The sequence below is a fragment of the Mytilus trossulus genome, chromosome 3 (genome assembly GCF_036588685.1).
Source record: "Mytilus trossulus isolate FHL-02 chromosome 3, PNRI_Mtr1.1.1.hap1, whole genome shotgun sequence".
Taxonomy (NCBI): Eukaryota; Metazoa; Mollusca; class Bivalvia; order Mytilida; family Mytilidae; genus Mytilus; species Mytilus trossulus.
Window position 1 is genome coordinate 91,216,773 of NC_086375.1, and position 14,727 is coordinate 91,231,499.

General features: G+C 30.5%; 1 protein-coding gene across 7 annotated transcripts in view; it reads right to left on the reverse strand.

Annotated features, from left to right (window-relative positions):
* LOC134712827 (inositol 1,4,5-trisphosphate receptor type 3-like) overlaps positions 1 to 14,727 on the reverse strand; it is a 116,317-nt gene that overhangs the window by 42,518 nt on the left and 59,072 nt on the right. For all 7 annotated transcript variants that reach the window (XM_063574766.1, XM_063574769.1, XM_063574773.1 and 4 more), the window contains 10 exons: positions 14,538 to 14,650; positions 11,553 to 11,640; positions 11,107 to 11,214; positions 10,540 to 10,676; positions 9,835 to 9,958; positions 6,566 to 6,727; positions 4,600 to 4,838; positions 3,986 to 4,067; positions 3,626 to 3,813; positions 2,879 to 2,992 (listed from right to left, as the gene is read on the reverse strand). In XM_063574766.1, the coding sequence (XP_063430836.1) occupies positions 2,879 to 2,992; positions 3,626 to 3,813; positions 3,986 to 4,067; positions 4,600 to 4,838; positions 6,566 to 6,727; positions 9,835 to 9,958; positions 10,540 to 10,676; positions 11,107 to 11,214; positions 11,553 to 11,640; positions 14,538 to 14,650 (1,355 nt within the window). The remainder of the gene's footprint in view (positions 1 to 2,878; positions 2,993 to 3,625; positions 3,814 to 3,985; positions 4,068 to 4,599; positions 4,839 to 6,565; positions 6,728 to 9,834; positions 9,959 to 10,539; positions 10,677 to 11,106; positions 11,215 to 11,552; positions 11,641 to 14,537; positions 14,651 to 14,727) is intronic.

Consider the following 14,727-nt stretch of genomic DNA (forward strand, 5'->3'; position numbering starts at 1 on the left):
GATTAGATTCTATACAAAAGCTTGTCATGTTTGCATATATATATATAATTAACATACTAGTCTATAACCATTAATTTCTAACCAGTTTAATAGCACTGTTGTACATATCTTTTTCAGACCAAGTAAAAATTAGGTATCAGGTTTTACAACAACCAGGGAATTTTCAATAATGGTGAATTGATCGGGATTACCAAACAATTTAAATAAGATTTCTCCACGTAATAAAGCAACCAGGATTCACTTACACTCAGACAAGGAATAATCGTGCAAGGTATTTTTTGGACAAAAAGAGGGTGATTCAAGCTCTAATTTATTTCTAAGAGGGCTTCAACAAACTCCTACAATACAAATTTGTCATACCAAAAAAAAGAAATTCTATTACCACAAAACTTGTAAAGATAATCCAATTCTCTCAGTCTAAGATATATTTTTTTCTTATCTGTGTTCTATTTCCATAAATTGAAAATTATGTATCTATTTTATTTAATTCTGGGGTAGCATATAAGATTTCAACAAATTAAAGTAAAAGTGGAGAATACTGAACTTCCTAATAATTTTGTGAAAAATAGTTTTTCATCAATAGATGCATGGCTGTTGCCTTCATCAGATATATTCTATAAAACCCAAAGTTTAAACTTTAGAAACCAACTAGTCCATTGTATATCTTCTGTAGCCTTAGTGTGACAAAAACTGTGGAACCAAAGGCCAGGTACCTTAGCTTTTTACAGCAATTATGCTAGTAAGTATTGCCTAAGCCTAAAGCATAAACAATTATATTGGACACTTCTGAAAACTGTTATCCAATTATATATTTATACACTCAAGTAGGTAGATTCTTTAGTATATCCATTCAATGTGTCTCAGTGAATATTGAGTTTTGTTAGTGTAAGCAAGCTAATTCTGTATTTTTCTTTTACCATTTAGATACTTTTTCTCTATCACTGGAACAAAATAAAATCCATTTCTAAGCATACTAAATCCCTGATTTTTCTCTAATAAAAAAATCCCCAATCAGCTATGAAGTTAAGACCAGTTTTATTTGACTTCTATGAACCAAGAACCGTCCATAAGTGTCTGACATGACCACAAACCAAGAAAAGTTGGTGAATTAATGTGAATTTACAATAAATTTAAACCACTGTGACACCATCACCATAAAACATAAAGCAATAAGCAATCTTATTCATATTCAATTCTTTATGCTTCTTATTTAATTATTCATATAAGTAGGAACTTAAGTTTGGCATAATTTTTACAAGATAAAATTATCACACCACTTCAATCTACTTAGAGTCTAAATTAACAAGTGACTTGCCGTTTGATTTTGTATATGATGGTAAACTATGTTACATATCATTTGATCCAATGATTTAAGAGAAAACCCGATGTAAACATATCATTTGACTTAGGCATTTATTATTACAAATGTACTACTTATAAGCATTATATTATATTATATTCTATGACATTTCATTTCATCTATAAATAGTTATTCATCAGTTGAGAAAATTTCAAGTTGTTTTGTACAGATTCAGCAATCATTAAATGACAATTAGGAAACATATTACACACATGTGTGTATACAGAATAACCAATTAGGAAACATATTACACACATGTATGTGTGTGTACAGAACTACTACATGCAGCCAAGTATATAGCAAAGCAATCTACAAACCTGAGATCTCTGTAAAATAAAATTCATTCATTATATAGATGGGAAAGCAGACATGGAAAATCTAATCGGGGAAAAGCAGCTTTTAATACACTACACATTTCAAACATGCAATATTCAAGGTCTTCAGTTTATCAATATTATTTTTAAAATCCATTGTAGAAGATTGAAAGTTGCATTAGATATAAACTTAAGTTCTAAACAAGAATGTGTCCATAGTACACAAATGCCCTACTTGCACTATCATTTTCTATGTTCAGGTGACAGAAAAACTGTGGTTAAAACTTTCATTTGGCATTTAAATTGGAAAGATCATATCAAAAAGAAGATTTGTACTAAGTTTCAAGTTGATTGTACTTCGACTTCATTAAAAACTGCCTCGACAAAAACTTTAACCTGGAGCAGGACAAATGGTACGACAAACGAATGGACACACAAACCAGAAAACATAATGCCTCTCTACTATTGTACGTTTGGCATAAAAAAATTAAAATGTCTTGTAAAATTAGTCTTTTTCTAATATATTAACATTGACAACAGCTGACTACTTTTGTTCTCCCTTTAGAAAACTGTTTTTCTTACTTAAATTAAAGATTTAATTTACATTATTTCTAAAACAGATTGTGCATTATTCTACAGAACAAAACAAAGTCACTATGTCTTGACTGGATAACAAAAGACATTATTTTTTCAAATTGAATTGCAACACTTTATCACACAAGTATTAGGTTAATAATAATTTTAAAAACAATGTTAATTTTACATAGATTTATTATTTATTCTGACACATAAAAAGAAATTATTTTACATATTCTTTTTCCAAAGAATTAACCTTTGCTGAAGGTTAACAATAAATATTGGCACTGAAAAATAAAAAACTAATTTGGGAAAAACACAGCTATGACTATCTATTAAATTGTAATAAATGACAATGGAAAAGAGGTTAAAGAAGTAAAAAAAGAAGCCTTAGACATTAATCTCCTCATCTTTCAATACTAAAATTTGATTTATAATTTTTTAATCTATAAAGTTCCTGGTTTCTTAAAACCAGTACTATATAATGAAAAATTATTATGACATTTTCTTTTGGCTAATTTCGATTATTATTTTTTTCTCAAAGATGCAATATCTAAGACTTCCTTATTGAAAGCAATGTGCAATTTAATGAATTATGTCCCCTTTGACCCATAATAATTATACATACCCTTTAGCAGGTGGCCTTTTCAGGAATGTTTTTGTAGTCTTTGGATCCTTCCTAGCAAAATCAGCAATCTCTTTAAGTAATGGATTCATTCCATTAATGTACGCCCACATAGATCTATAAATAAATAAGTGGATTCATTCCATTAATGTACGCCCACATAGATCTATAAATAAATAAGTGGATTCATTCCATTAATGTACGCTCACATAGATCTATAAATAAATGTTTCATTCCATTAATGTACGCCCACATAGATCTATAAATAAATAAGTGTTCTGTTAGGATGGGATGTTAACAAATAATTGTAATGCAAGTTTTCTATAATAGCCCTTTTCCATTTTATTGACTCCACTACAAGTTGCCACTATAATTGCATTTGTGACCATCAAATCTCCAATTGACACCATCAACTCTTCAACTTCAGTATTTTCTCTTACTTCAGTGTTAGAAATGATGGAATGTAAAATATCAATATAACCTTCATGATGAAAGTATTACATGTATAATTTCTTACTAAAAAGCTTTAATGTTACTATGAATAAGTAACTAAATCCATATGTAATTTATTATTCAGAATGTTTGCCTCAAAAACCATTGCAGTTTGTATTCAACTATAAATAAATGTTTTCAACCGTATAACTTGCAACCTGGTTTTAATTAAAAAGAAACAAATACATCAATATAATTCTTTTGGATTTAAACCATTATAAACTTTATTTCCTATAATATGTTTTTACTATAGCTTACTTTTCATGTGGAAGATCACCAGCACCACTTTCTATCATGCCACCAGCTGTATTCAGGTACACCCAGAGGAAAAATCTCAGGAATGGCTTCTTCAAGTTGTTATTTATAGAAGGAGAACTCAAAATTTTTAGAAGTTCTGGTATTTTGAAAATTGTTTGACAAATTGATTCTATAAATCTGTTTTCTCCCTGTAATTGAAAGAAAACATACAAATATTTCCAATGCAAAATGGTACTGTTATCTAAAATCACTGACACGAAGAGCAATTTACATTTACAACGAAAGACAAAAACTTTCATCATAAAAAAATACTTTTAACAAAAAAAAACAAAAAATTTTTGTAAGGTGTAAATGACTTACTTCAGCACAAGTGGCCAGCATATCCACCATAGCTATCAGATACTGTAAATGTTTGTGACGTGGATCTGTCAGGATCTGAAACCTACGAAATAATGAAACTTATTAATATGTGACATGGATCTGTCAGGATCTGAAACCTATGAAATAATGAAACTAATTACAGCTAATTTCCTAAAGCATGTAGAGCAAGACTTTAGTTAGCTTGCTTGCTTTGTTTTTATATTGTACAATCATTAGGATAACACCCAATTAAATTCAAATATTATATATACAGGTTAAACTTTGCCTATATATATTGTTTAAAGATGTCAATCTTATTTACAAAGCTTGTATAAACAATTATACAAACAAAGCAAGCAAGCCAACCAGAGTTTTGCTTTACATGCATTAGGAAATAAGCTGTAATAAACTATCATATAGAAGCATTAAAAAAGTTACCAATTACATCCCAAATTTGTATTGTATTGTTTATGTTTAAATTTTCAAATGTAACCAGACTTTGTGTCCACAGGACACCATGCCTTACTCCCAAAAAGACTTTCTGGTACTGATAGAAACTTTCATCAACCAAATATATGATGCAGGCAATTCAATTATATCATATTTTAACCTACCTTGCAGCTTCATCCTGGTCAATAACAAAAGCTACTTCAGCTCGATACTGCATAAAATAGTTCATCACAAAACCTTGATTTCTTTTCAGTGGTAAGTCTAACTCTTCCACTTTCACTATGGCATTTAATAAGTCCAAGAATTGTGGCACTGATTCACGATTTTTAGAAACAAGTTCCATAATTTTCTGAATCTGGTTACCAGTCACTTTCATACAAGTATTTGAATTTCCCGTAAAAACCTAAAACATAAATCATAATTAATTACATGAGGTTTATTATGAAGAGTTTCCTTTACAGAAATATATATATTATGTGATCAGTAGAGAAGAAAGCCATCAACCAGACAGGAACACTTGGCAATCCTAGATTCTTAGTCATTTAAGATGGGGGTAGAACACACCTGCCAAATGGTGGGTTTGAACTCACAACCTCATTGTTGACAGGCACTTGAAAAAGTTGACAAAAAATATGGAAGAACAAAGGATAAATTCCTTCATATACAAAGAAGTTTGGAAGAATTGACTAAAGGTTCTACTATTTAGTTGTTTGATGTCCACACTACTTCTATAAGAACTTTCCGTTGACTTTAAAATACGTTAAAATATGTTGATAGTGGTTTTTTTTTTCATGTTTTGATGTTGGTAGTTGTAGTCTCAAAGGCAATCAGAATACATACTATACCAATTGTGACTTGGATGAGTGAGTTTTTTCATTGGCACTCATACCACATCGTCATATATCTATATGAAATCATACTTCAGAAGAATATTTTAGGCTCACTTTTATGATTAGCAATCTTATTTTAGATTTTAACTAGAGGCTCTAAAGAGCCTGTGTCGCTCACCTTGGTATATGTGAATATTCAACAAAGGACACAGATGGATTCGTGACAAAATTGTGTTTTGGTGATGGTGATGTGCTTGTAGATCTAACTTTACTGAACATTCTTGCTGCGTACATATATCACCATCTATAATGATTGGCCCAGTAGTTTCAGTTGAAAGTGTTAGTAAAAATTTACAAATTTTATGAAAATTGTTAAAAATTGACTATCGATTTGTCTGAAATTTTCAGGGCAGATAGATCTTGACATGATAAACAATTTAACCCCATGCCAGTTTTGCTCTTAATGCTTTTGTTTTTGAGTTATAAGCCAAAAACTGCATTTTACCCCATGTTCTATTTTTAGCCATGGTCGCCATCTTGGTTGGTTTGACAGGTCAACGGACACAATTTTTAAACAAGATACCCCAATGATGATTGTGGCCAAGTTTGGTTAAATTTGGCCCAGTAGTTTCAGAGGAGAAGATTTTTGTAAAAGATTAATAAGATTTACGAAAAATGGTTAAAAATTGACTATAAAGGGCAATAACTCCTAAAGGGGTCATTTGACCATTTCGGTCATGTTGACTTATTTGTAAATCTTATTTTGCTGAACATTATTGCTGTTTACAGTTTATCTCTATCTATAATATTATTCAAGATAATAACCAAAAACAGCAAAATTTCCTTAAAATTACCAATTTAGGGGGAGCAACCCAACATCACGTTGTTCGATTCATCTGAAATTTTCAGAGCAGATAGATCTTGACCTTATTAACAATTTAACCCCATGTCAGAATTGCTCTAAATGCTTTGGTTTTTGAGTTATAAGCCAAAAACTGCATTTTACCCCTATGTTCTATTTTTAGCCATGGCGGCCATCTTGGTTGGTTGACCGAGTCACCGGACACAATTTTTAAACTAGATACCCCAATGATGATTGTGGCCAAGTTTGGTTTAATTTGGCCCAGTAGTTTCAGAGGAGAAGATTTTTGTAAAAGTTAACGCCGGACGCAGGACGACGACGACGACGGACGACGACGACGGACGCCGGACGCAAAGTGATGAGAAAAGCTCACTTGGCCCTTTGGGCCAGGTGAGCTAAAAAGGTGCCCCTTTTTACATGAATATCATCAATATTTACCTCTGTCAAACACTCTGCTAACTCTGTCCCAGCCCCTTCTTTAGACAATAACATATCTAAACGGTCAAACAAACGGCCTTGAACTGTTTTGTTCTGTCTAGCCATCATCTTTAATAAGGTGAAGGTCAATTGGTAGACCCTTCTTTGTCCTGTATACTGGTCCTGAAAAATAAATATACTCTATTTTAACATACGTTACATAGAAATATTGTAATTTCTCAGTAAGATTGAAACTATTTATTTCTTATGTGAAATGAATCTAATAATTTCACTGCTCTGATATCATAAAATATAGTAGATAATTTGTAGAAAACATAGTTGTTGATGTCTGTGTCAATTTAGTCTCTTGCATGTACCAGCTATTGTCAATAATAAGCAGGTCTGATGGATATGGTTTTGAATAGATTCAGTGTAAAGTTTCAGTTCTTGTTTTTAACTTAAGTTGATTCTAGACAAGACAAATCTGACACTGTTTTTGACTGAACAACACATGTTATGTGATTACATATGACCTTTTGGGCACAATTTTACTTAAAATTCAATATGGTTGTGGCATTCCAAAACCAAATTAATCTTCTATTACCTTAAAATTATAAGACCATTTAACTATAAGTACCCGGCCAAATCCACTTTTATTTTTTGTCTATCTGATGAGTTAAGCCTTTTTCAACTGATATTTATAGTTCGTTCTTATGTTGTACTGTTATACATGTCCCAGGTTAGGGGGAGGGTTGGGATCCCACTAACATGTTTAACCCCGCCACATTATTTATGTATGTGCCTGTCCCAAGTCAGGAGCCTGTAATTTAGTGGTTGTCGTTTGTTTATGTGTTACATATTTGTTTTCGTTCATTTGTTTACATAAATAAGGCCGTTAGTTTTCTCGCTTGAATTGTTTTACATTGTCTTATCGGGGCCTTTTAAAGCCGACTATATGCGGTATGGGCTTTGCTCATTGTTGAAGGCTGTACGGTGACCTATAATTGTTAATGTTTGTGTCATTTTGGTCTTTTGTGGATAGTTGTCTCATTGGCAATCATACCACATCTTCTTTTTTATAAGGCTCAAATTCATTATTGATTCTATGTTCTATATAACAGTATCAGGATAAACAAAACTTAAACCTGAAGCGGGACAGACAGACGAACGGACGGGCAGACAGAAGGATAAATGAACGCCAGACAGAAGAATGAATGGACGTACAGACCAGAAAACATATTGCTAATAAATAGGGCATAAAAATTTAGGTGGGAAAAGCAAATAAATATTATATTCATTAACAAGAGTGCACACACTGAAATGTCTCGCCTTCTTTACTAATCATTGATATTATGTTGATAGTCCTAGTAGTGTGCATATATTGTGTTAATCCTGAAATTACTCCCAACTTGACACTTGAAAATTTAGTTATCAAAATCTAAATCATAGTCTTTAATATTTTAAAGAAATCGACATCGTTGAAAGGTGGACTGCAAAGATGACCCCAAAATGAACTGGTTAGGAAACAGTAATATTCATATTACCGCTTGCTCAAAATGGACGTAGGGTAACAGGAGATTTTATTTGTACAAGTACAAATAAAGCTAAAAATTATTTGTATACCTGTTATTTGTACAATAGATGGCTAATTGCAGGATAAATAAGTATACTATAAGTATATCTCTTTGGTTTATTTGAATGCATAGTAAAATTGTTGATTGCAGGAAAAGTTTAAATCTTTTCATGTGTGTAAAACCATCAAAATGTGTTAATATTACTAACATTCTTGAAATAAATTAAGAAGTGATAATTCACATACTCTCACACACATTTGTGCTATCTATAAATAGATGTGCATAATGCAGACAAAATCTAAAAACCATTTTTTTTTAAATTATTTTGACAATCAAACAATTGATGGAAGTTGCTACTGCGTGTTAACAAATATCACACAGTGCTCAAATCTTTCAATTATACTTACTTGTGACTAATAGCAGTAAAATAAATTAAGTCACAGATATAAACACATAATAATGCATTTTGGTTTTGTGTAAATTGGAATACAGAATTTTGATTATATTAAGCATAAATGCCAACTTTCAATTTCATAGGCCAGACTTTCACAGACAGAAATATGCTTACAGCTTTTCTATAAAAAACATGCAAAACAAAACTTGGCATACGAAGAGACAGATCAGCTATCAGAATTTTACTCATTTTCTTCAGAATTTTTTTTTATACTTTGGAAATTTGGATAGTGAGCTAAATTATGTAAGGATTTATTGCAAAGGAAATAACACCTTTCTCTAAAATTAGCACTTGTTCACTCATCTATTTTTTTTTGCAGCTTGAATTGTCATTGAATAAATACAATAGATGTTGTTTTCTGAATAAATACAATAGTACTTTTTTCTCAATAAATACAATAGCTACTTTCCTCTCAATAAATACAATAGCTATTGTTCTCTCAATAAATACAATAGCTACTTTCCTCTCAATAAATACAATAGCTATAGTTCTCTCAATAAATACAATATCTTAGATATTGTTCTGTGAATAAATACAATGGTAATTGTTCTCTGAAAAAATTCAATAGCTATAGTTATCTGAATAAATATATTTTGCTATTGTTTTTAGTTGAATACATTTAATGGGAAATTTTAATTTCTCCTTGAAAAACTATCATTATCTTTTGCTCTTACAATGCATGTCATTTTCAGTATTGGTACATGTATTTTCATTACTTTTTATTTTTTATTTTTTAGTACATTGTATAGCCAAATTATCCAAATAAACAATCATTTTTTTAAATGTTTTTTTTAAATTTAAAGTTCTTATTGAATAAACTCCCAGAGAACAATAGGTACTGTATTAATTCAATGATATAGCTTGCAGAATTTCCTAGTTCTTACTTTTTTTATTATTTTTTTTCTCCATTTCTAGCAGACATGCTTTATGGTGAAATAGTTATTTCATAAAAATTTACATTTTTGAATCATTTGTAGAGTTCACAGATTTCAAATGATCATGTTTTAAGTAAAACCCTTAACAATAAAACGCCCAGTTCATTTCAATGTTAAAGTTCACAGCAAAAATAATAGAAATATATGGATGAGGGTAACCAATAGAAGTTGTTTAAATAAGTTGATATACAACAATCTTTAGATTTACCCAGTGAAAATAAAACCTTATAAAATCAGATGTCTCTGAAACCCCATTAGCGGACAGAAGTGTACACCCAGACCCAGTACACCATAGTTATAGTTCACATGTTGGACATGAATACCTACCAGAAGTTTGACATCTATCTCCTGAGACAGAATAGTGAAGCAGTCCTCCAATATACCATGGTTATATAAGATACTCTGGTTCATTCCATGCTGTTCTTCAATCTCACCTTCCAAATGACACATCCTGCAATACAAAAGGATAATTAAACACATTCTATGGAGTTTTATGATTGTGTAAAAACTCATTTAATGATTACAATTTCTGTTAATAATTTGCTGTTTTTCTACAAATATTGATGGTAAATATTGGTTAGAGGTTTTTATAAAATAAAATAGCCTGCTACAAACAAACATACACTATTGGAAGCACTTGCAACCAATCATATCAAAGGAAACCTTACTATGCAAATCATATGAAGTAATATACAACAAAACTTACTCCATCCTTATGGTTATTGGTAGTTTATCTGAACAGACAAATGTATTGAATAATCATTAATAGACATTTTTCAGTTATTTGCTCTATGCATAAGAATTATTATGGTATAGATTACCGTAAATTTTATAAAAAAAAAAGTGTACAATTTTACTAGATAATTTATATATATATAGTTTCATGTTTTATTAACTGATATCATTAAACTTTTTATTCACTTCTTTAAAATATAATATGTATTGCTTATTGTAGCTGTTGACACAATGTGTAGTGAGTATGCAAATGAGAGAAAACAAAGGTTTGAAGATCTTTGAAGCTACATTGCTTACTCAATCAGTTTAGTCAGTATATCACACAATTCTTTTGTTTGTGTCTCATTCAGTTTAGCAGTGGCAAATCTTCTGAGTTTTGGTAATATCTTCTCTAGAGTATCAAATACCTCAGTTGATTTGTCTGTGATTAATACCTGAAATATAAGTATTGACATATATACAGTGATGAATGACAAGCAGGGTTCGAAATTAGTCGAAATTAGTGCTGGTGTCTTGGTCCAAGACCAGTACAATTTGCTTTGGACCAGTAGATTTTTTAGCTTGGGGTCCCATGGAACTGTAGAAATTTGTCAATAAATAACACTGATTGCATTTACATAAATTTTTACCTGGGAAATCAATTACACAGAACTGTGAGCGTCTTTACAAAAACACAAAATGTGGAAATGTTTGGAAGGTGTTAAACCGCTGGACAAAAAAAAAAAATAAGTGACATTCAAAGGGAAGATCAAAATAAAGTTTATGAACTTGACAAAAGGAATGACATATTTGCAGCACCAGTAGATTCTTTCGCCATAATAAAAACATCGCAATAATTCCTGAATTTACAGTAATTCCACCTACCTGTGCTTGTACTGCTCTTGTAAACAGATGGTTGTAGGATGAGTAATATCTGTTTAATAAGGCCATGGACATTCTTACCATCTCATCATACTGGTAAAATGACAAATCCTGTAAAACAAACAATACTCTATAAATATACTCAATGTTTTGGAGTATTTGAAGAACTATTCATCTGGCTGTTTCTTTATAACAAAATACAATTTCTAAAGCTTTTACAACATTGAAATTAAACCATATACTGTTATAGCAAATAAAATCAATTACACATAGTGTTTACATGATAAAACATATAAAACAACACTGTTTTGAAAATTTAAATTTCCAAAACTGTTCTCATGGGCTCATCAGATGAAATGTCCAAAAGGTGTAAGAAAAGTATACTTTTGGTACAGTAAGAAAAAAAAAATTCACTATCATATAACTAGTGTTTTATTGTATATATTTACCCTCAATATTGACACCAGATCATAAGTTTTGATGTAATCTGTCTGATAAAATATGTCTTTTGTTTTCTTTACTGCAGCTTTCGACACTCTGCAAAATATAGACAGTTTTTAGATACTTTGACCCAATACACACTACAATCCCCATTCTATGTCAGTCTTCAGTTTGTGCCAAGCAATTTCATATGGATTGGTAAATTATAAGTTGGGCAGTCAGACAGATAAAACTTTAACCAGTTTGCTGTCTCCCATCTAATCTGACCACATGGCAGTGTATGTTTGCTATACAGACTGCAGCAGGTCAACAATGTAAGTAAGCAAGAGTAAAATGAATAAACCAGAATCTGCAGATGTTGAAAAATCAGAATTCAATGGGGATCAAAAGATTGATTGGTGTTTTATGCCCCTTTCAACAATATGGTGCTATTTTGTGGCGATGATCTTTTATTGGTGGAGAAAGTTGTAGTGCCTGGAGAAAACCATGACCTTCAGTAGGAATACTGACAATCCTAGTCAATCAAGTTACAGGTATCACTATTACTTTAATCAAAGTTTTCCTGGTAAGTCCTTTCTTTCCTATTTAGCGGCTATTTAATTTAGAAATTTTCAGATGTATTTGAAGCAGTTGAAAAGAACGATCTAAATTTTACATAATGGTGGCGATTTATATTCCTGATATTTTTATACGAATGAAAGTAAATCGCTCACAAAAATAAGTTGGCTTAAAGTAGTTCATTGATTCAATACATTGTGAATACCTACCAACTTTTCAAAATATCTATTGGGGATTTTAAGTGCAAGAGGACCTAATTCTCCTCTTATGACAATATAAGTGTTTTTGTTCTACTCTATATTGTTTGAATAAGTGTGTATATGCTTAAATTATCTTTTATAACATTTGAATGCATGTTTTGAGGTGTTCAGTTTATATAATAAAAAAATTTAAATTCAGGTCAACATCTCTCATGGGAGATATCCCAATAAAATCAAGATAGTTGGCAATAAAAAGCAAAATGTGCAATTTGTTAACAGCTCAAGCAAAAACTATGTATCAAGAATTAATAAAAAAAAAAAATATCTTCCATTCAAATGAACAGTTTCCTTCATTTATTTATCAAATTCTGATAGCAAAACAAATGGGGATAAAATGTTTGCACAAACATCAAATTACAAAATTTACTAAATTCTTTAAGACTAATCAATTACAATTTCAGACTGGCATTTTGTCCTTTTAAATATGAGTAAAGAATGATCATTGCTTTAAAAATCATCAAAATAAAAGCAAATTTGTGGCAATACATATAAAAATGCAAAAAAAGTATGTACATCTAAGAAAAATTCATTGAAATGGTATTCTGTTCTCATACAATCTAACAGTGAAATGTTGTTTAACATTTCTGGTGCGGTCTCTTACCTCTTTTTTATTTCCAAATTCAGTCTAAATTAAAGTAATCAGTTAGTGATCGATGCTTGTTTGACTAACAGCAATCACTGGGACAAATACATATATGATGTCAGTAGCAAAAACTTAATTAATATTCAAGACAAAAACAAACTATAAGATCAAATAAGTAAGTTCTGCAAAGTAGGTAGATAATAAAGTGGATGGATTATTCTTGTTTGGTATAAAAAGCTATTAAAGGTTTACACAATTATCGAACTTTCCACGATTGTAAGCTAGTTTTTAAAATTTTCCACCTAGAATTTAGCAGTTTTATCTCTAAGTTTAAAAGTTTTCATAATCTTTGGACAATTTCACTACAGACAGACATTTTGGTTTATATGAGTGACTTGAAAAGACATATTAAGGTAAAATAAAGCCCAAAATTAGACATCCTGTTATCAATGCAGTTGCTAACATTGCTTAATTGGGTGGCAATCAAAAGATTCATATTCCTAACATATGCAAAGCTTTGGACATAAAAAGTCAAATAAATTACTGTTCATATTTATCTTTAATTATTTCTAAGGTTTTAATTCTTGAAAGTGTCAACTAGCAACTCCTGACCAAAGTCCTTGCACTTGGTCAGATTGTTTGGAATTTACCTCTTTTGACATTAATGTCTACAGCATAAGATACAAAAGATGGTAAAAATGACATCACAAAATTACTCTGGCTGGCACAACCTTTTTTTTTTAAATCCTGAACAATTATTGTAAAAACACATCTAACACATCTAGCATAAACCTAGATCAACCTAGCATAGAGGTTAATTTTAGAAAATGAATGATTTTTTTAAATGGAAGTTTAACTTGAGAGAGCAGTTATTTTAGATAAACTCTGCCATGTAGTATTAATTATATACTAATGTAAGTTTCACAATGAAACAAGATCATTTAAACATTGTACACATTCTTTAATGTATTAAAAATCTAGAAAGAACAAAAAGCATTTGTAAGCTGCAGAAATATTGTTAAAATTGTATACCTTTCAACCACATCATGCACAGGTCTAAAATTAGTAAAAGCCTGAATATGTTAATCAAAAGCATTATGTGAAGCATGATTAATTTTGTCCAAACCTTTAGTAAAATCATTAGACAAGTATCTATTTAAAAGCATAACTGATGATTTTACCAAAATAAAAACATCAAGCAAGGTCATGTAACTTTCTACTATAACAATTTTGTCAACTAACAAATAAAATTGTTTTTCATAATATTGTTAATGACTTTGTCAACTTGTTATAAAAGTTGTTAATGACATTGTCAACCAAAGCAACTGTTAATAACATTGTCTACAATGTCAACCAAAACAACTGTTAATAACATTGTCTACAATGTCAACCAAAACAACTGTTAATAACATTGTCTACAATGTCAACAAATCATAACTAATATTAATGACATTGTCAATAAATCATTACTACAGTTAATGACAATGTCAACCAATCATAACTACTGTTAGTTAAGGAACACATTTAAGGGCATCCTAGAATTCTAAAATTGTCTTGTTTTTCAACTACACCATTATAGGTTTCTTCCTTACCCATGCTGGTTTGACAGATCATATGTTTCATAAAGCATGGGTGCTAACTCTGGATGAGGAAGATTTGGTCTGTTGGCTGCTGTATGTGTCAACTTAAAGGTATTCATGAATTTCTGTAAAATAATACATATTTGTATAAAAGCCTCATGCCACAAAATTTTTAAGCAAATGGATATAGAAAGTTTATGTT